The sequence below is a fragment of the Heloderma suspectum genome, chromosome 5 (genome assembly GCF_057233095.1).
Source record: "Heloderma suspectum isolate Gila_16-S chromosome 5, 16-S_ref, whole genome shotgun sequence".
Taxonomy (NCBI): domain Eukaryota; kingdom Metazoa; phylum Chordata; class Lepidosauria; order Squamata; family Helodermatidae; genus Heloderma; species Heloderma suspectum.
Window position 1 is genome coordinate 5,028,581 of NC_139462.1, and position 21,032 is coordinate 5,049,612.

Below are 21,032 nucleotides of genomic sequence, written 5' to 3' on the forward strand. Positions count from 1 at the left end.
CGGATCCAGGAACCGGAAATATCCTACAGCCCACCAGACTCTGTCTCGGGGCCGTAGGATTGCTCCCTTATTTATTTAATTAGATGTAAACCCTGACCTAGCCAGCAGTAAGGGGCAGGTAACAGCAAATGAATTCTTCCCTATCCCTGGCTGTCATGAGCTGTGTGGATTAAAGATCTGAAAGATCTCAGGCTTTGGCAAGCCTTGGAAGAAGAGAATGCCAAAGTTGAGTGCCAACATACTGGAACATCAGTCTGCATGCCCTTCCAGTCCTGACTTGGCCCACAGATGGTTTACCTCAGAGAGAGCGTTCATAGAATCATAGGGTTGGAAGGGGCCTACAAGACCAGCGAGTTCAACCCCCTGCTCACTGCAGGAAACTTGATTCCCAGGTGGTCTCCCATCCAAGTACTAACCAGTCCTTCTTCACCATCTGAAATTGTGGGGGCAGAATTTAAATGATGAGTGCCTCAGATTGCATGGGGTCATTTTGAACAACATGTTTCCAGTCTTTATGGTTATGCAGAGAGGCTGAAGAAACAACATTGTCATTTTCCAAGCACTCTGAGTGGACCTTCTGCTGTGTGTTGCTCCATGGCTATGCGCTCCACTCAAGGCCTGCAGTTATGCTCTTCTCCTTTTTGTGTTCTCCAGCTCCCCTACTTTCCCTCTTGTTGCCATTTTGCTCCTTCAGAAAACTTTCAAGTTCTGCAGGCATTCAACTTTGTTGGCTTTAGACAGAGTAAAGAAAGGAAATGTAGCACTGCTTTGCAAAATAAATGGGTAAAAAATTGGGTCCAAAGTGATAAGACTTTCTTCTTAAACTTGCCCAGCTCTTGGGCTCAAACAGTTGAGGAGCTTCATATCCCTGCTTTCAACCAAGAGATTCTGCTCTATTATTTAAAATACACAGCTGGATAGGGGAAGAGCCAGTCACATCTTTTCTACCCCCTTATTCTTTTCTGCCCCTCCCCTGCCTGATAGAGGGAGCAAGAGTCCAGGTTTCCTACAGGAGCAAGTGGGGTAGGGGGACTGAGGAAAGGAAGCTGCAGTGCTGGCTGTCTCATAGAATCATAGAGTTAGAAGGGGTTTCGGAGATCATCTAGTCCAACCCCCTGCTCAGTGCAGGCTCTGCACTGCAGGGTGCAACTACAGCATCCCTGATAGAGGGCCATCCAGCCTCTGAACCCACCACTTCCCAATACTATCTGTTCTACTGCTTAACAGTTCTCACTGTGATGCAGTTTCTCCTAATGTTTAGCTGAAATCTGCTTCCCTGCAATTTCCACCCATTGGTTTTAGTTCTGCCCTCCGGAGCAACAGAGCTCAACTCTGCTCCATCTTCTGCATGACAGCCTTTCAGATATTTAGAGAACGCTATCATGTCTCTCCCTAATCTTCTCTCCAGCATGAACCTGCCCAGCTCTTTCAACCGTTCCTCAGACGCCTTGCGTTTCCAGACCCATCACCATCCTGGCTGCTCTTCTCTGGATGCGCTCCAACTTGTCAGTGTCCTTCTTAAAATGGGGTGCCCAGAACTGGACACAGTACTCCAAATGTGGCCTGACACAGAATAGAATGGAACTGTTACTTCCAGTATTCTGGACATTCTGTTTCTGTTCATGCAGCCGAAGAGTGCATTAGCTTTCTTAGCTGCCGCATCACAGTGGTGGCCTTAATTCAACTTGTGATCCACTAAGACACCTTGGTCCTTTTCACATGTACTGCTATCAAGCCAGGTTGTCCCCATTCTATACTTATCTTTGATTCTTTTGTATCTAAAAATACTATCTTCCGATTCTGTTGGAATGTAAACATACATGTAAAAATACAACGTCCATGGAAGTTTATGTGTTTAGAAATGTGTTAGTCGTTAAGGTGCCACAAGACTCTTGGTTGTTTTAACTTCGGGGGGTGGGGTGGGGGGAATCTCCTACTACTGCTTGGTACTTGACCCTGAGCCATTGGTCACTGTAGCCCAGGACCGTCTGCTCTGACTAACAGTGGTTCCCCAAGGTCTGGGGCAGGAAGAGGCCTCCCCAGCCCATCTACTAGGGATCTTGTTCCTGGGACGTTCTGTGTGCAGTGCAAATGCCCTGCCATGGAGCACACCCAGTTCCTCCTCAGAAAGCGACCCAAAGGCTAACCTCCAGCGCTGCCCTCTCCGTTCACAGGCAAGTGGAGTCAGCATGCAAACTATATCAGCAGGCCTCTGGGAAGCCCCCTGCGGAGCACCTCGTCCAGCTGCCCGATGAGCCTGTTTCTCTGCAGGACGCCCCATACGGGGTCTTCCGCCTCCCTCCGGGGGACCCCTTCTCCGAGGACAAGGCTGTGCTCTGGCTGGGTGTCCAGTGCCTGGGCTTTGCTCTGGTCTGCGACCCCCACGAGAACCTGATGCTGGCTGAGAGCACCCTGAGGCTCCTTGTGAAGCCCCTCCTCGACCACCTGAAGCTGCTGAGCTCGGGGAGCGACGTGTTGCTTAAGGCCGACCGGACCGAGGCCATCCTCGGAAAGCTCCTGCCGCATGGCCAGCTGCTCTTCCTGAACGATCAGTTTGTGCTGGGGCTGGAGAGGGAGGTGAGCGCCTCTCTCTGCAAATAAAAGGCCCCTGAAAGGTCCATGTGGAAGGCTTGGCTGAGTTTGGGTGTAGGTTTCCTCACTGGGCATCTGTACAGGGCATCACCAGGTCCCACAGCCTGTCTTTTTGCCACATCACGAGGTGCAAGAGAGCAGCTTTCCCCAAGCTGGTGCATGCCGGTTGTGTTGGACCGCAGCTGCCATAATCCCATGGCCAGTGGTGGGCAGTGCAGTCCAGCACATCTGGAGAATATCAGGGTGGGGAAGGCTGGAATAGAGAAACAGACGTCAGGGAGGGAGAGGAAAGCAATGCATCCTGGGTTTGCTCCCCTCCTCTTCTCTGAACAACGCCTGCCCTTCCTGTAAATGTTCCCATTAACCTTAATAACACTTGCCATTTCACCAGTGCTTCTTGAATATTCAAAACATCTTGCTTATATGATCTCATTAATCTGTGCAAAGAACCCTGAAAGTCAGGGGTCCCTCAACATAGTGCCCATGGGGACCTCCAACAGCACTTGCAAAGCTCTCTGTTCCCTGCCCCATTCAAGAAAATATTTTAAATAAAACATAACTTGAAAAATGTTAGAGCACCAGTTTCTCCTTCCTGATCAGCTGTTCAACAGGCAGGAAGAGAAGGAAAGAGATGCTTCCTGGCCCCACCCAATCTTCTTCCATTCACAGAGACCTTTCCCCTTAGCGCATGCTCTCTCCCTCTCCCCATTCCCAGCCTCCAACCTTGCTCTTTCTCTCCACCCAACCTCTTTCCTCACTGTTTCCCTCCCTTTCCTTCCCTGTCCCTAGCCTTGCTCTTTCTCTCCCACTCACCACTTTTTCTTGCTGTTTCTCCTCCTCCCAGTCTCTAGCCTCTCTCTTTCTCTCCCCTGTACCTCTTTTGGCTAGCCAGATCCCCACAGTGGCCACATCCTCTGTGGGAACCATTTTGTGCTGGTGCCCACAGCAGTTTCCCAAATTCCTAAAGGTGCCCACAGGTCCGAAAAGGTTGGGGACCCCTGCTGAAAATATTATAAGCCCCAAATTGAAAAGGGGGTTGTGCAATGGTGGTGGTAGTCTGAGGGTCCAGGAAACAAGAAAGCCCATCAGCCAAATGTCTGACCCAGGTAAATTGTGGAAAGGATTACTGAGGCTAGAGTTGTTAAATATATTGAAGAACAAGTGTTGCTGAGGAAGCATCAGCACGACTTTTGCCCTAGAAAACCTTCCCTCATCAGTGCCTTAACATTCCTGTAGGATGTAAACCAACGTGTCAACTGGGAGAGGGAAGAATTCAGTAGGAGGGTTATGCAAATGTGCATTTTGGAAAAGGGTTTAACGAAATCTGTTGCCAAAGGTGCCTGAGAAAACTCAGCGGTCGTGGGATAAGGTCTGTTACGGTTTGGCATCTGATTGTGAGCTTCTGGAGGCATTTGGCTGGCCTCTGTTGGAGGCAGAATGCTGGGTGAGACAGCCCCTTAGTCTGGTCTGGCAAGGCAGTGATTGTATTCTTTTGCTCAGGAGACGACCTTCTTGCAGAAGCCTTTATAGCTGTATGTGCAGCTGACGTCATTCCACTGGGTTGTGACATGGACACAGTCTTCCTGGTGCCCTGGTGCCCTGGTGCCCCGTGCCAGTTGTCAGGTTGTCCTTGTCTCCAGAAACTAGAAAGAAAGGTGGGGGAGATGCAGTGTGGGGGAGATGCTCCCTGGTCCCATTGGGGTTTGGATGTCAGAGCTGGAAGACTTGTCTTAGGCAAGTACACAGAGGCCACCTAGCCTGTGCGGTTAGTGTGGGGCAAAATTAGCCACTCTACCCCCCCTCCCCCTCCATCAACCTAGGCACTTCAGGCTCCATTGTGATGTGAGGAGACACATCCCCACAAAGTTGCCTGCAGTGCAGAGAGCTAACCAGGAAGTGACCCAGCCTGTACAATTGGGTGGGGGGTGGGGAGGGACAACCACCCTCCTTGGACATGGAAGGACGTTCCTTCCCAGCCCAAGTGTGGCTCTCAGTTTGCCCGTGGCTGTGTGGCAGCGAAACCCATCCACATGGGGTCTGTCTGCATTAGAAGCCTATATTGGTTTCATAGTGATTTAACCATCGTGGCTTCCCCACCCCCAATACTGTGAAGTGTAATCTGGTGAGGGTGCTGTTATTTCCTATTGGACATCACAGAACTACAGTTCCCAGCATCCTAACTCAGCCTTAGGAGAGGTATTCCAACCCTTTAGGATAGGGGGATAAAATCTGCACAAAAGCGGGGAAGCCAGCAAATGATGGCCCAGGGGAAGGGGCCCCGCCCCTGACTGCCTGGGGGAACCCCAGGGGGGCCGGTTGTGATGCCAGGTGGGCTGGATTTGGTCCACAGGTGGGAGGTTCAACACCCCTGCTTTAACGCCTGCATTGTAGGGGTGCCCCAAGTTTGTGTATACACAACCCCACACTACCAAATAGCCTATGGTTGTGCCTGTCATTGAAGCCACAGAGGAAGTGGGCAGACCTTCAAGATAAGACAGGACAAGCCTTCCTGACACCAGAAAACCAGAACTCCGGAGCATCAGCTAGAACCATCCTCAGAATGTCCAGCTGAGCAGGACTCGATTCTCTGTGTTTCTGTGTGCCTGCTGAACCCCTCCTCTCCTGACTGTGTTGCTATCCCATAACGTAACTGTCAAAGGTTAAGAGGACAGTTTCTGCAGTGGATACTGGTGGTATTTAAGTCATCCAGAATTGAATAGAGTCAAGAATGAGCAGCAAATTACGCTGTTCTATAAAATTATGGAGCCACTCACAGACTTGTTTCCCTGCCCAAGTGGAACTGAGGTTTCACCCACTGTAAATTTGCCTCCCCTCCAGTGACTGTAGGAGAGAAGAGTCAACCCTTGTCTAGACCAAAAAGTAGGGCTGTGCACGGCTTCGGACTGAATCCTGAATTCCAAAATGGATCGGGGTGTTTTGGACCGCTTCGGATCACTTCATACAGTGCTAAAGCCCAGACAGCCTGTCTGAGCAAATGTAACAACTGGCTATAGAAGGGAGGGGGAGAGAAGGAGTTGGCAGGGGGGAACTCAGCCTTGGAAAGTGGCATCTCTAGGTGCTAACAGGGCTGAGCTTTTAACCCAGCAGTTTGTTTCCTTGCTTTGTACTGTTTGTGCTTTGGCTCCCCGGCCTTCTCAATTACTGTTCCTACCCTTCCCATTTTTCAACTCTCTATATTCTTATTAACCCCCCCCCCCCAAGAAAACAGACACACCCAACAACAACCCCTTCTCTCTTCTGTTAGGTTTTAGTATTATTTCCCTTCCCCTCACCCCTTAGCTTGTAGGTAGTTTTATCTTTCTGTATCTGCTTTTCTTTTGGTCGTGTGTGTGCGTGCGCGCTGTGTGAGTGCACTATGCACATTACTGTGCACAAGCAAACTGTGTGGCCAAAGCAGTACACTAATACACAGTCCAATATGTACTGTGGGGCAAAGCACTACACAATGCACACAATATGAAGCATCATCACTTTTGCTAATTTTCCAGCACACTTTGCCTGTCTCTTGTTTTCTCTTGTGTACATCAAATGACCATAAGAAGAATATGATCAGGCTAGGCTATATGTATTTTTTTTTTAATGTTCCCTTCATCTTACCCTTCCTGGGGAAAAGGGGCTGCCAAAATGGTCAGGAGGCTGGAACAGCTCCTCTATAAAAGCCATCAACGTTTGGCCTATTTAATTTAGAAGAAAGGCAAATAAGGGGGAAGGTTTATAAAATTATGTGGAGTAGGGAAAGTGCAGCAGTTCAATTAATAAGCCCCACTGAATTCAGTCAGTGTGACTTTGCCAGGTAATATGTATTGCAATTTGCAGCTAAAGGGATGTTTACCTTTTCTTTCTTCCCTTAATGACTGCCTCAGGTCAATGGCAGATTCAGGACAGACGAAAGGAAAATACTTTTGCACTTCAAAAAAACCCTACACCAGAGATTAGGGATAGTGACCTCCTAATTGTCACCTTAAACACCTTCTGATTAGGATGTCTAACCCCCGCGTGGCTTACCTTTTTTTTTTACCTTTTGTTTTAGTTTCCGAGAAAAGGAAATTTTATGCATGGCTAGCACAGAAACTACTGGACCAAGCTATCTGAAATTTGGCAGGTTCATTCACCTCTGTAGGGGCTGCCAGGTGCTCAAATTTCATGCACTTCTGCAGAAGCACTGAAGAATTATAGCTCTTTGTTTTGAGAGATTCCATGAAAAAAACACATTTTATCTGCACCTAGCACAAAAACTACTGGGCCAAACTGAAGTTTGGCAGGTTCATTCACCTCCATAGGGGCTACCAGGTCTCCAACTTTCATGTATTTATCATAAAAACTGAAATAGTTATGGCCGTTTCTGTTTTCCAATGCAAGTCAATGGGAAAATGTAAAATCCGACTAATTTTGATCCTGTTCTGAAGCAAATCAGATCACATCCAAATTGGTCTGAAGCAAATCAGGGCTGATTCGGAAGATCCAAATCAGCCTGCGAAGCAAATCGGTGGGTCTGTGTACATCCTTACCAAAAAGTACACAACCTTCTGGTAAAAACAGTGGATGAAGATTCACAGCTGCACCTTAGATCAGCCTTCCCCAGCTTTTTGCCTTCCAGATGTTTTGGACCACAACTTCTATAATCCCTGACGATTTTGCCATGCTGGCGGAGGCTGATGGGAGTTGTAGTCCGGGACATCTGGACAGTGCAGCGTTGGGGAAAACTGCCTTAGGCAGAGCATGTGATCCATTCACAGTTGATGCAAAAACTGGCCAGAGGGGATGATATGGAGACCAGCTGCCCTGCACAATCCACGATCAAGTTGAAAGCTGCCTTCAGAATGGCGTTGCAGGCATTTGCTGATGCGCACACCAAGAGGGACTCCAAAGGGATTTTTGAGTGTCAAGATGGGCTCTCTTGGATAGGCTGGCCAGGTGAAAAGGAGGATTGGGCTCCTATGCTATTAATTGCTCTGTCCAAGGAACATGGGGCGGTGTGGCCTCTCATGCAAGGGGAAGAAAAGCTACGCCAGTTGAGATTCCCCCTTCTGGGCAACTGCTGAGGCTCGGGGGCCCTGCTGGCCCCCTTGACGTTTGGTCCCTGGTTTCCTCCAAGCAAGCAACTCGGCCAAGAGTCAAATTAGCCCCAATGGCAGGACTGATTCTTCCCATCCACTGCCAGTTAGCCATGCCTGCATGAGTCTTCAACAGCCTCTGCCAACCTATTGCCCTCCAGATGTGTTAGACCAATGCTCATCGCTGATGGGAATGATGGGAGTTGTAGTCCAACACATCTGGAGGGCAACACAAGGCTGGTTTACAACAAGAAGCTTCCTGTCCTGACTTTCATGCTTGACCTACCCAAAGTCCTTGTATTTTGTGCCATCCACCCAAGTCCAGGAGCCTTCTTCCCGTTGGTCTGTGAGTCCAATCCAAAAGGACTGCCCTCTGGCTTCCCGGAAGAGATAATCCTGCAAAGCAATGTCAAGCCAGTTGAGAGCTGCTGTGGTCCCGAGGGGAGACAGTTGGGCTCTGGAATGAGGGGCCCATCTCAAATCCTGGCTTGCCCATGGAATCGGTGAGTGGCTGGTGGGTGCTTGGATTTGCAGTCGGGCAGCTCAGTCATAGGCATGCTTACTTGGAAGTAAGCCCCACCAAGTTTGATTGACATGCCAGGTCCCCCAAATTATGGGAATGGTGGCCAGCATCATCTGCAATGTTGCAAGGGATCCTCGACTCCAGAATTGCAAACTGAACAGAAAAACCCTGTTCTTGTGCCTTTACCAGCAGCTTAATGGGTAGAAATTAGCAGGTGAAGTTCTTCATGGCATGGAGATTAGCGTTGTGAAGGTTTGAGGCCTACAGAGGCAAGGAGTTTTTTTTTGTTGGGAGGGGGTATCCCTAAGAGGAGTAGTTTCATTTCCCTGGTTAAGTTTCAGTTTCATTTCCTCAGTTAAGTTTCATTTCTTCAGGCTTGAAGAAGTATTTTCAGCTTTGAGGGAGGAGGGTATATAAAGAGAGCAAGAGAGAGTAAGAGCAGAGTCAGGTAGATCAGAGCCTGTAGAGGGAGCAGGAAGAAGCAGCCTGGAGAATTCTAAGTACAGCTAGGGAAAAGGAACTTGCGTTTTGCAACTTTCGTTTTCTCTCAGTCTTTTGTGTCACTCAGCTCTTGTGTAAATACCTTTAGTTGTAATTTGCTTGCTTTAATTTACCAGTAAACAGTTGTAGTTAAACTCTGTGTCTAGAGTGTCAATCACCCCATGCCTGCAGCTTAAACCACACATTATTGGAAAGGGGAAGGTAAAGGAAGGAAGGTGGGACTCTTAAGGAGGCAAGAGATCCTTCAGGAGTTGCTCTGGGGGTTCAGGTCATAACGGGAACCCCGAGAAGCATTTTCACCTGGCAATATCTGCAGAGGAAGCTAATGGGAAAAGCACAGGAGTAGAGGCCAGTAAAAAGGTGGCAGCCCTAAAGCTCTTGGATTGCAGAGCAAAGCAACTTGGGGTGAGAAAATGTCCCCTGCTAGCTCAGATGTTCTGGTACTTCAGCCTTCTTTAACCCAGTGCCCTGCAGATGTTTTGGACTAAAACTCCCAGTATTCTTTACCATTGACCATGCTGGCTGGAGCTGATGGGAGCTGAAGTCCTAAACATTTGCAGGGCACCAAGTTGGGGGAGGCTGATGTATCTGTTAAGTGAGCAGATAACTTAGTTTTCGAAAGGCAGACTCACCATCTCTTTCCGTGAAGCAACAGAGGTCAGGTGTGCCCCATACGACTTGCAAGCCTGCTCAGCCTCCTGCCAGGACTTCGCCTCTTGGAAAAGGAAGTAGAAGCTCCCATCGTAAAACGTCCAGCCGGCAGAGAGCAATTGCAGGACATTCCCTTTGAGAGCAAAGAATGCAGTCTGAATCTTGGGAGAGCAAAAAAGGCAGCCAGCAGGATCAATGGGCTGGTGCATCTTCTAAAGCAGCCATCTGTGACTTGTCCCTACAACCCCCATCATCCCCAGCCAGCATGGGGAAGCCTGCCATAAAGCCTTTGGGCTTTTCTGTTCTGATAAACTGTGGATAGTGTCATGATACAGTTTATTCACTAGGTGGCACTGAGCTGGATCTGGGGGGAGTCAGGGGCCTCTGTGTCCATTCTGTTTGAGACTGACAAGAGATGATAAAAGTTCTAGTCTGGCTTCTTCAGTGCTGGTGTGCCTCTAAGGCAGCCTTCCACACCCTGCTGTCCTCCAGATGTTTTGGACTACAACTCCCATAACTCCTATCCATTGGCTGTGCTGGCCAGGGCTGATGGGAGTTATAGTCCAAAACTTCTGGAGGGCACCAATTTGGGGAAGGCTGCTCTGAGCCTTCCTTCTTCCACTTCCTCTGCTTGCAGAAGTGCAATGCGTCAACAGCACTAAGGAGCCCAGGAGTGGAAAGCAGCAGGGGAAAACATTTTTGTCTAGTCACCTCCTACACCAGATTAGTGGTGTAGGAGGCTTATAAATAATAGGCTTATAAAATTATGAATCTGGTGTAGGAGAAATGTTTTCCCCTGCTGCTTTCCACTCCTGGGCTCTTTAGTGCTGTTGACGCATTGCACTTCTGCAAGCAGAGGAAGTGGAAGAAGGAAGGTAGAAGAGGGAATTTCCCCAGGTTCTTGCCCCTGCATGACAAGCTGCTCCCATAAAACCCTCTTTTTGCTCCAGCTTCCCCATCATTGCAAGCTTTCAAGTGGCCCCTAAAGGTTCACCTGTCTATAATGTCCTATAATTGAGTTAGGACTCTACCAGGGCCACTGTGTATATGGTACAGTTGCATTGTTAATCTTCTGTTATAATCATTGTTTTATTACGCTTTGTGGGTTTTAAGGGTTTTTTCCCCTTAAAAAAAAGGATTGTATTAATTTCCACAAAACAAAGACAAGCATATAAACAAAAAGAAAATTACATGAAGTTTAGATCTAGTAGGTGTTTTAGTTTTGTTGTATACCATCTTGGGAGGGTTACTATAAAAGGTGGTTTATAAATCTTGTAAATAAATGAGTGCTAAATGTTTATGAGCCCTGCCCCCATTTTCTCATCAGGTCACCTTAATTCAGGGGTTTCTATCCATCCATCTCAAATATCTAGTTGTGTAAATAGGACTGTGACCCATTACCCACTTGACCAGAAAAAAAACTTTCCTGATCTGCTCCTGTGACTTTTAACTGGATCATGATCTGCAGAAATCAGCAGGGGTTCTAGCATGGAGGCAAATATCACCTGCTAATGTCTTCAGATCAAGCTGGTGTTAAAGGCACAGGAGCAGAGAGGTGTTTTAGAAAATAGGAACCCCTCTGGCCAGGACCTGAATGGGAGACTATCTGGGATCCCAAAGAATGCTGTTTCGATCTCCTTGGAAGAAGGGTGTCCCCTACTCACTGTAATGGTCTTCGAGAGCTGTCCGCGACACACTGACATTCTCCAGATGTGTCTGGATCATAGAGAAAGCCTCATAGATGTTTTCCAAGAACTGAACATCCGAAAGTGTAGAATCTGGTGTAATGCCAGAACAAATCAAGATTTGGGGTTGAGTGACGTGGAGATCAGAAAGAAAGTAATATTTTCTGAGATTTCTGTCTGGCTGAGGCATCACTGACATGCGATGAGGAAGAGCTGCACCTGCTGAACATCTGTCAGACAACTGTTTAAAGCAAAGATGGGCAACTTGTGGCTCTCCAGTTGTTTTGTCCTACAACTCATCATGCCAGATGGGGTTGATGGGAGTTGTAGGCCTACACATCTGGAGGGCCACACTTTCCCACCACTGGTTTAAAGGCATAGGGAGCTCTATCAGGGGAAAAGGTACCCTCTGGCATTGAATGAGGCAGCCAGATAGTAACGACATCCAGTAAGATCCAGTCTGCCTCTGCCATGGACCTATGGTGTGACTTAGGGCAAGCCATATCCTCAGAGCCTCCATTCCTTATCTGTAAAATGGGCATAATAGTGACCTACCTCATAGATTGGTTGTGACAGCAAAGCAATTTCACTATGCAAATTAGAAGTGATCTATAAATGATACATAAAATAGCTGGAATCTTCCAGAGGAAAGCAAGGATGAAAATAAGAATCCCCCCATCCCACACACATTGGCCACTTTCCCAACATCCTTTGCTGCCAGACACGGGCAAAACTAAGGCCCACATTTCTGAGATTTGTAACTCACTTTCAGGTGCCTTCTCTGACACATGAGACATGTTGCTGAGCCACAGGGAGGTTCTGATCTTCTCCACCACTCCTTTGAGTTCCAGGAGTGTCCTCTGTCTCTGTAAATCTACAGATCACACGACTGCAGGATTAAACTCCAAACAAAAGTACTGGTGAAGGTGAGATCAGGATCTACTGGTCAGTCTCTGCGTGATTTGCTGTAGGTCGGCAAAGATTTCTGAGTTGACTCCCAATTGTCTAGCAACAGCAACAGCTAAAGAGCTTCCCCTCTCCTCTCTAAATTAGGGCGCTGAAAAAAGAATGTTTGGGGCAAAACCACTTGTGTAAAAGGATTTGTGAGCTTGGTTTCGGCACTGAGTGCAGAGTCCTGGGTTGAGCATAGGCTCTGGGGCACTCAGTTCCTGCATTCTTCGCATACGCCCACCTGCCAGAGCCACACTTTTGCATCTGGCTCCGGTTGGTGGACCTCAGTGTTCTTGTAAAAAGCGAGGAAGATCCTGCACGCCTGACGTCTGCTCACCCCTGACTTCCAAGGATGAGAGACTGCCTCTTCTCGTGTAAACAAGTGCTACAAGCAGAGAGGAAACGCCGTCTTTGTGTACCACCTTTGAAACACTCTTTTCAGATGGTGCAAAGAGTGGGAAGGAGAAGTGACTGTGAGTCAAAGCACTGGGAAAATGCATCCTCTGAGGCAGCCTTCCTCAGCCTGCTGCCCTCTAAATTTTTTTGACTTCAACTCCCATCAGCCCCAGCCAGTGTGGCCAGTGGTTATGAATCCTGGGAGTTGTAGTCCAACCCATCTGGAGGGCACCAGGTTGGGGAAGGCTGCTCCGAGGACACAGTTCTTGTAGAGTTCAAGCAAAGCACCTTGGGCCAGGCTTGGAGCTGGTTGTGATTCAAGTGGACACATTTATTATTGGATTCTTACTGACCAGATCCTGAAGGCCTGGGCAAGGTTGATAGCAAAGTAAACCTCTGAATCCCAGAATGCAAAGACAGTGCTGAGGGTGTGGGATAGAGAAGACTGAAAAGATTGCAAGGTCTGGGCTTTGGCTGAGAACTTGGCAGCCAGACCTTTTAACAGAGAGGGAGCTTTTGCCTGAACCTTTCTCTTGTCATCCCCAATTGAAATGAGGACTCAAACTGCACTGGGGTGTGATCTTTCCTGTTGGCGTTGCCTCTCATTCATCCTCTGAATGGTTCTAGGGACTTTTAAGGACAGGGATGGGGAACCTCTGGCCCGTGGGGGCTAACCCCCCACCCGCCAGCTTATTCCCCAGGCCTTGCCCCCTCTCCTGGCAGGGAAAAGCTCTGATCGGCTGCTGATCTGGAGACAAGAGCTGCTCCCTGCAGAGGAGAGGGGGGCGGGCAGGGCCCAGGGAGGAAGCTGCTGAGTCCGGCTTACTTCTGAGCCCTGTCCTGCATACTTGTGAGTAAGAATGCAGAGGACTGCGCTGCTTGTGACTAGATATGCAGAGGCTTGGTATTTGGGATGCTATTTGAAAGCACTGTTGAAAGTTTCAGTGAGTAGACATGCAGAAGTCTAGTCCTGCTTAGAGAGCTTGAAATCAGCCATAATCACATTTTGACCCCACCCAGAGATGGAATTTGTGCCCCCAAGACCTTTCCCAGACCGGAATCAGGCTGAAAAGGGTTCCTCGCTCTGCAAAGCCCAAAATATATCTAGGAGGCCTATATAAACAGCAGTGCTGCACGGCATCTTCTATGATGCTGCAAAGCATCCCGGGACACACACCTCAGACTGCACGCTGCTTTGGCATGCCAAAGATTCACTTGTGGAGCAGGGTCGGCCCTGGCAACGAAGGGCTGGTAGCATTCCAGGCAGGCCTGCCAACTGCCGCCATACAGGTGGGGGTGCAGACATGCCCAGTTCCCCCCGGTTTTAAGGCTAATTTTCCTCCGATGATAATTGAAGAGTTATTCCTGAGCGCTGCCTGTGTGCTGGCCAGTTCCCTCTGTTGCTCTGGCTTGAGGGTTAATGGCCTTCAGCTTTTCATGGAAGCAGCCCCAGCTAAGAAATAGTGGGATAATATTGCTCTGCATATACTCAGAGGCTGTCTTCTCATCAGCTAGCAAGTAGCAGAAGGATAGAACTGGGATCAAGTTAGGATGCTCCTCCTGATCCTCCCTTGAGGAGGATGCTGGAAATCTGTGCCTACCCAGAGTAAAGGGGAAATGAATTCAAACATGGGGAGGTGTGAAATGCACTTGGGCTGTTGCACTTACACAGAACGGCCACTGCAGAAAGCGAGATGCTCAGCAGGAGAACCAGAAGCGCCAGGAAGACCTTGATGCAGACGGTCCTTTTGTGAGATGTGGGAGGAGCTGATCTCACCAGAGCACCATCTGGAAGCACAGGGTGGTCACCCAGATTACATTCTCCCCCTCCCCGTTTTCAGTGAAGCTCCAGCAGGCCCCACCACCATCCCCACTGCCAGCTCCAGGTTTCGGAGGGCCCTTGGGCAAGTCCCCCTCCACGGGCCCGTCCCCCTCCACGGGCCCCCTCCCTCAGAGAGTCCGTTTCTCGACACCGTTGTTACCAGCTGCTTTTCCTCCTCCTCCTGGCTCCCACTGGCTTGCTTGACAGGCAGAGAGCCAGTGTGAAAGGAGGCCATGGCATCAGCTGCTCTTTACCACCACCACCACCCTCGCCTGGGCAGGTGAACAAGCAGGCTGCAACGGGGAAGTGGAGGGGCAACTCCTGGGGAATCTTGCCAGTGGGAACCTGCTGGGGTGTGGGCCCTTGGCAGGTGCCCCACCATGCCTGTCCTTGACACAGGCCCCGATCAGCCCCTTCAGTGGGGTGCCCGGAAGCCAAGAAGGCGCTACGGCAGATCCCGGGGCACGGAGGGCACGTTGTGATTTCATCAAGCACGTGCCTTCAGTTTGGGGAAGGGAACTTTCAGGCCTTTGGAAATACATGATATCCAGCTAGTCAGCTGTTTTGTTTTGCTTTACTTTTTAAAACAGAAATCAAAAGAGAGAGAGGAAGTAGAAAGATGACCAAGCCCTCTCTTGCAAAAGCCTGCTTGCGTCAGACTGTCGTGGCAATCTACCTTCTTTTTACTCAGCAATTCCTTCCGTTCCCATCGCCAGACCCAGGACTGCCTCAATATATTGCATTGCCAGACATAAAAATTAGTTATTCTCCCTCCCTAATCTTTGAGAAGGGCAATTTGTGTTTTTGCCACAAAGGTTACTCCAATTACAACCCTTTTTATTTGGGGAAAATCCAGGACAGGCTGGGGTGGGGTGGGGGTTGGGGGCTGGTTGGAGAGTCTCAACCCCAATTCGCCCGAGGTTATGGGGTAATTATTTATTATTTATTTGATTTATTAGCCACCCATCTGGCCAGCTACCTGGCTCTCAATTATGTCCCCCCCGCCTCAGGGCTTCTGGGTTTTCAGTTGTCAGCCTCATGGTTTGAGGCTCAACCCAGGCAATTGCAGGGAGCGCATGTGGATGAGCCTTATCCATCGCTTCTGGAGCAAATGAGAACTGGGTGTGCATGTCCAACATTGGTCCCTGCAACGGGCAGGAAGAAAAAACCCCTTGGATTGGCCAGAGGAGCTGATCATACTTGAACCACCTGGCTGCTGCGTCTCAGACTTTGGCACCATATAGATTAACCTTCCCAATGAGGCACTCTTCAGATGTTTTGAACCACAGCTCTCATCATCTGTGGCTACTGGCCATGCCAGCTGATGACAGTTGTGGTCTTCTGAGCTGTAAATGATTGTTTCCTAATTCCAGATGGGAAGTGGCTGGCTATGGGTAGTGGTGAGGAAAATGCAGTCTGCATAAGCTCAGAGGACCCTCTGTTATTAGCACAGTATGTATTGGAGGGGAGTTGTATTCAGCCTTACTTTGGGAGCTCCCTCCCATTAAGCCCTATTAATGGCAAACCATTGGTTAAGCATCACTGAAACACCTCCATGGGCCACCAGTGGGCCAGGGACATCGGTAGAACCAACCATGTGCTCTTGGACAGAGCGTTGTTAACCGTGATAAGGTGCAGCTACAGAGAGGCAGCAGAAGAGCGGAAGGTCTGTCTTGCTGGATCAGAGAGCAGCATCCATCAAATGCAGGATTCTGTTCCCAGGTGCAGCCAGCCAAATGCCTGTGGAAGCCCAGAAGGAGAGGCCCATTTCGTCTGGTATGTTCCTGCCATTGGACACTTGGACGCGTCCTGCCTCTGCCTGGGGATGCTGTCTAAGAGCCATGGGTAGACCTCCTCCATGCATTTTCCTAATTCCGCTTTAAATCCATCTAAGCCAGCGACTCTCACTTAATCTTGCTGCAGTGAATCCCATGGATTAATTGTCCACAAAATACTTCTTTCTGTCAGACTTGAGCTTCCTTTCCATGAGTTTCTTTGGGTGGCCCATAAGTTAAGGAAGTGGAGCAGAGCTGCCCCGCTGAGCCTGATGTAAAATTGGAAGGGGGCTGCATCAAGGCAAGGTAGATGTGAAAACCCATTTTGGATGCAGTCACAATCTGTCAAAATTTCAGATGGCGAAGTCAAGGTTCTTATGTGGAGAACGGTCGTAGCACAGCTTTGTGCCTGCTTTGTGTGTGGAACGGCCGAGGTTCACCTCTTGGGATCATCTCCAGGTAGGGCTGAGAAAGACTCCTGTCTGAGACCACTGCTGCCAGTCAGTGTAGACCTTCCCCAACCTGTTGCTCTCCAGATGTGTTGAATCACAACTCCCATCACCACACCATCAGCACACTGGCTAGGGATGATGGGAATTGTGGTTCAACACACTTGGAGGCTGCTAGATTGGATGAGGCTGGGGTAGACCAGGGGTGGGCAGAAGGTGGATGTCCAGATGTTTTGGGCTTCAACTCCCAGAAGCCCCTGCCAGCCTGGCCAATGGTCAGAAATGCTGACAGTTGAAGTCCAAAACTTCTGGAGATCTACTTTCTGCCCGCTCCTGGTGTAGACAGTGCCCCGAACTTGTAGAAGGCATCTTCTTGTGTTCCTATGCTGTGTGCTGCTTCCACTCATGTGCAGGAACACTTCCCTGGAGATTGTGCTGTAACACCCGAGACAGACTTCCCCGCTTCCCTAAATGTATTTCTACCCAGACTGACAAAGCACAATGAAATGCGCAGAGCTATCTGCTTGCCCAGAGCTGATCTTCATTTGCTGTGGGTGTGGGGTTGCATCCACCATCACCTGAAAACCATCACCTAAACATTAAGGATTCTTCCTGTGGAAAGCAAAACAGCAGATTCAGTGCAATGCATCAGAGGAGCCACACAGCACCTTTTTAATGCCCAAATTAGCTCCCTGTTCCTAAGAGGTTCGCGACGGAGGCTAAAAGCAACAAAAAGGCTTTCTTCAGCTCTGTGCATAGTAAAAGACAGAGGAAAGAAATGGTGGTTCAGCTATTAAATAAGGATGGCAAAATGATAACAGATGACCAGGAAAAGGCAGAGGTGCTCAGTTCTTACTTTGGCTCAGTCTTCTCCCGAAAGAGGGTCTATGAGCCCCTGGCAAAGGCGAAGTGCAGGTTGAAGGGGCAGGATTGCAGCTTGAGATCGATGGGCATATGGTCAAGAAACACCTAATTACTTTGCGTGAGTTCAAATCTCCAGGGCCAGATGAACTGCATTGTAGAGTCATAAAGGAATTGGCAGAAGAACTCTCAGAACCACTGTCTATTCTCTCTGAGAAATCATGGAGGACGAGTGAAGGGCCAGATGACTGGAGGAGGGCTAACATTGTCCCTACCTTCAAAAAGGGCAAAAAGGAGGAACCTGGGAACTACAGACCAGTCAGTCTGACATCATTCCCTGGGAAAATTCTGGAGCAGATGATAAAGCAATCCATCTGGAAGCACCTTGAAAACAATGCAGTGATTACTCGAAGCCAACATGGATTTGTCAAGAACAAATCCTGCCAGATGATTCTGATCAACTTTTTTGATGAAGTCACCTCCCTTGTGGACTGTGGGAATGCTGTGGGAATGCTGTGGACACAAACAGAACGAACTTGAACTCTTAATACAAGAGGGAAATTATGACCTGATAGGTATAACTGAGACTTGGTGGGATGACTCTCATGACTGGAATACAGCAATTGAAGGATATAACTTGTTCAAAAAGAACAGGAGGAACAGAAAGGGAGGTGGGGTTGCACTGTATGTGAAAAATACATATCTCTGCACAGAAATACAGGAGGAGGAGCTTGGTAGCCCCATCGAGAGCGTCTGGGTTGAAATAAATGGAGCAAAGAATAAAAGGAACCTGGTGGTCGGAGTCTACTACCGGCCACCCAATCAAGGAGAAGACAAGGATGAAATTTTTGAAAAGCAAATAGCCAATGTTTTAAGGAAGCATGATGTAGTAGTAATGGGGGACTTCAATTTCCCCGATATTTGTTGGGAGACAAATTCTGCAAAACATGTCCCCTCCAGGAAATTCCTGACTTGTGTGGTGGATAACTTCCTCCTACAGAAAGTAGAGGAAGGAACTAGAGGATCGGCTATCCTTGACTTGATCCTAACCAACAGAGATGACTTAGTGGATAAAGTAGCAGTTACAGGAACTCTGGGGGAAAGCGACCATGTTGTACTTGAGTTCTTGGTTCTAAGGGAAGCAAAAGCTGAGTGTAGTCAAATGCGTACTCTGGATTTTAGGAAAGCTGATTTTAATAAACTCAGAACAATGATCAGTAAGGTCCCATGGCAAGCGACGCTAACGAGAAAAGGAGTCCAAGATGGGTGGGAGCTTTTAAAAAAGGAAATTCTCAAGGCACAATCACAAACCATTCCAACAAGAAGAAAAGGTGGAAGACAACAGAAGAAGCCAATGTGGCTTCACAAAAAGCTTAGGGATGACCTGAAAACAAAAAAGGACACCTATAGGAAGTGGAAAGAAGGCCAAGGAACAAAGGAAGAGTACAGGCAGGTAGCACAGAATTGCAGGGATGGCGTCAGGAAGGCTAAAGCTGAGAATGAGCTGAGGTTAGCAAGGGATACTAAAAACAACAAAAAGGCTTTCTTCAGCTACGTGCATAGTAAAAGGCAGAGGAAAGAAATGGTGGTTCAGCTATTAAATAAGGATGGCAAAACGATAACAGATGACAAAGAAAAGGCAGAGGTGCACAATTCCTACTTTGGCTCAGTCTTTTCCCAAAAGAGGGTCTATGACCTCCCTGGCAAAGGCGAAGTACAGGCTGAAGGGGCAGGATTGCAGCTTGAGATCGGGAGGCATATGGTCAAGGAACACCTAATTAGTTTGAATGAGTTCAAATCTCCAGGGCCAGATGAACTGCATCCTAGAGTAAGAAAGGAACTGGCAGAAGAACCGCTGTCTATTCTCTTTGAGAAATCATGGAGGACGGGGGAAGTGCCAGATGACTGGAGGAGGGCTAACGTTGTCCCTATCTTCAAAAAGGGTAAAAAGGAGGAACCTGGGAACTACAGACCAGTCAGTCTGACATCAATGCCTGGGAAAATTCTGGAGCAGATGATAAAGGAATCCATCTGGTAGCACCTTGACAACAATGCCGTGATTACTCCAAGCCAACATGGATTTGTCAAGAACAAGTCCTGCCAGACAAATCTGATCTCATTTTTTGATCAAGTCACCTCCCTTGTAGACCGTGGGAATGCTGTAGACATCATATACCTCGACTTCAGCAAAGCTTTCAACAAAGTGCCCCATGATATCCTGATAAGCAAACTAGCTCAAAGTGGGCTAGATGAAACAACGATCCGGTGGATCCACAGTTGGCTACAGAATCGGACTCAAAGAGTGCTTATCAATGGGACCTTCTCAAACTGGGGAGAGGTAACGAGCGGGGTACCGCAGGGCTCAGTCCTGGGCCCAGTGCTCTTAAACATTTGTATTAATGACTTGGAGGAGGAGGTGCAGGGAATGCTGATCAGATTTGCAGATGACACAAAATGGGGCGGGATAGCTAATACTTTGGAAGACAGAAACAAAATTCAAAGTGATCTGGATAGACTGGAGCGCTGGGCAGAAAACAACAGAATGACATTTAATAGGGATAAATGCCAAGTTCTGCACCTAGGAAAAAGAAACCAAATGCACAGTTACAAGATGGGGGATACGTGGCTCAACCACACTACAAGCCACACTAAACTGGGCATGTTTAGCCTTGAGAAGAGAAGACTGAGGGGAGATATGATAGCGCTCTTCAAGTACTTGAAAGGCTGTCACAGAGAGGAAGGCCAGGATCTCTTCTCGGTCATCCCAGAGTGTAGGACACGGGACAATGGGCTCAAGTTACAGGAAGCCAGATTCCAGCTGAACTTCAGGAAAAACTTCCTGACTGTAAGAGCAATATGACAATGGAACCCATGACCTAGGGAGGCGGTGGGCTCTCCCACACTGGAGGCATTCAAGACGAGGCTGGACAGCCATCTGACAGGGATGGTCTGACTTGGATTCCTGCACTGAGCAGGGGGTTGGACTCGATGGCCTTGTAGGCCCCTTCCAACCCTACTATGCTATGATTCTATGAGTCTTGGTATCCCATCCTTCAGGAAGGAGATTGCAGACAGGCGAGGTAGCAGGTGCACTCTCCCAGACATTTCAAACTACCATTTTGCTCCCCCAGCTCTCATTCACAGTATATTATGGTCCTATACAGCCTGGATCAAATCCTTACTCCCCTAATAGTGGTCTTTGCCCCTCTACTCCCTACCAAATTAGCTTTTTCTGGAGTCTCTTATTTTGCACCTGAAACACAAGAAGCCTTAACATCATCCCTAAAACTAAGACAAGGGATGAGACCTTGGGAGCCTGGCATTCTGCTGTGGTTGCTTAATTTCGTTTACTTGACCACTACTTCGGGCTTTTGCAGCTACTTTTAGTGTCATGTAATGGGGTTTTAATGATTGATTATTGTTTTTATGCCTTTTATGTTATGTATCCCACTTTGACTGGCTCCTTTGTTTGGGAGGAAAAAGTAGGGCATACGTTCTTAAACACAAATAAATAATAGTAAAATATGCCCTTACTGTCAGCTTTAAAACCCACAGCGTTCTCGTAGTTGGTCTCTTGGGCCATCCTTTCGCCTTTGCCAAGAGCTGTGGATGTGGATACGTCTCAAGCTCTGTTGTCCTTGGCCAGCTGCTCCCTCTGAAATCAGGAGCGATGCCTTTATATTATAGTCATGCTGCCAAGGTGTCCCTGAGATTGGTCTTTTGAAACTGCAGCCAGCACAAAACTTGTGGG

General features: G+C 48.4%; 2 protein-coding genes across 8 annotated transcripts in view; one reads left to right on the forward strand and one right to left on the reverse strand.

The window, feature by feature from the left end:
* Positions 1-21,032, forward strand: part of AP5S1 (adaptor related protein complex 5 subunit sigma 1) — a 34,891-nt gene that overhangs the window by 1,839 nt on the left and 12,020 nt on the right. For 4 of the 7 annotated variants that reach the window (XM_084855259.1, XM_084855261.1, XM_084855258.1 and 1 more), the window contains exon 3: positions 2,175-9,426. The exons of 1 other annotated variant lie outside the window; for it this stretch is intronic. In XM_084855259.1, coding sequence (XP_084711385.1) covers positions 2,175-2,601 — 427 coding nt within the window. In that variant the 3' untranslated portion in view covers positions 2,602-9,426. Of the gene's footprint in view, positions 1-1,408; positions 9,427-21,032 lie in introns of those variants that run through there. 2 more of the 7 variants (XM_084855263.1, XM_084855264.1) reach the window with 1 other exon arrangement.
* Positions 2,718-20,957, reverse strand: LOC146343534 (C-type lectin domain family 4 member F-like). Its single transcript, XM_084855257.1, is given in 8 exon segments — positions 2,718-4,190; positions 4,193-4,235; positions 7,954-8,063; positions 9,324-9,475; positions 11,007-11,120; positions 11,794-11,901; positions 14,043-14,162; positions 20,816-20,957. Coding segments are annotated over 8 exon segments (798 nt in total). The 5' UTR covers positions 20,865-20,957; the 3' UTR covers positions 2,718-4,088.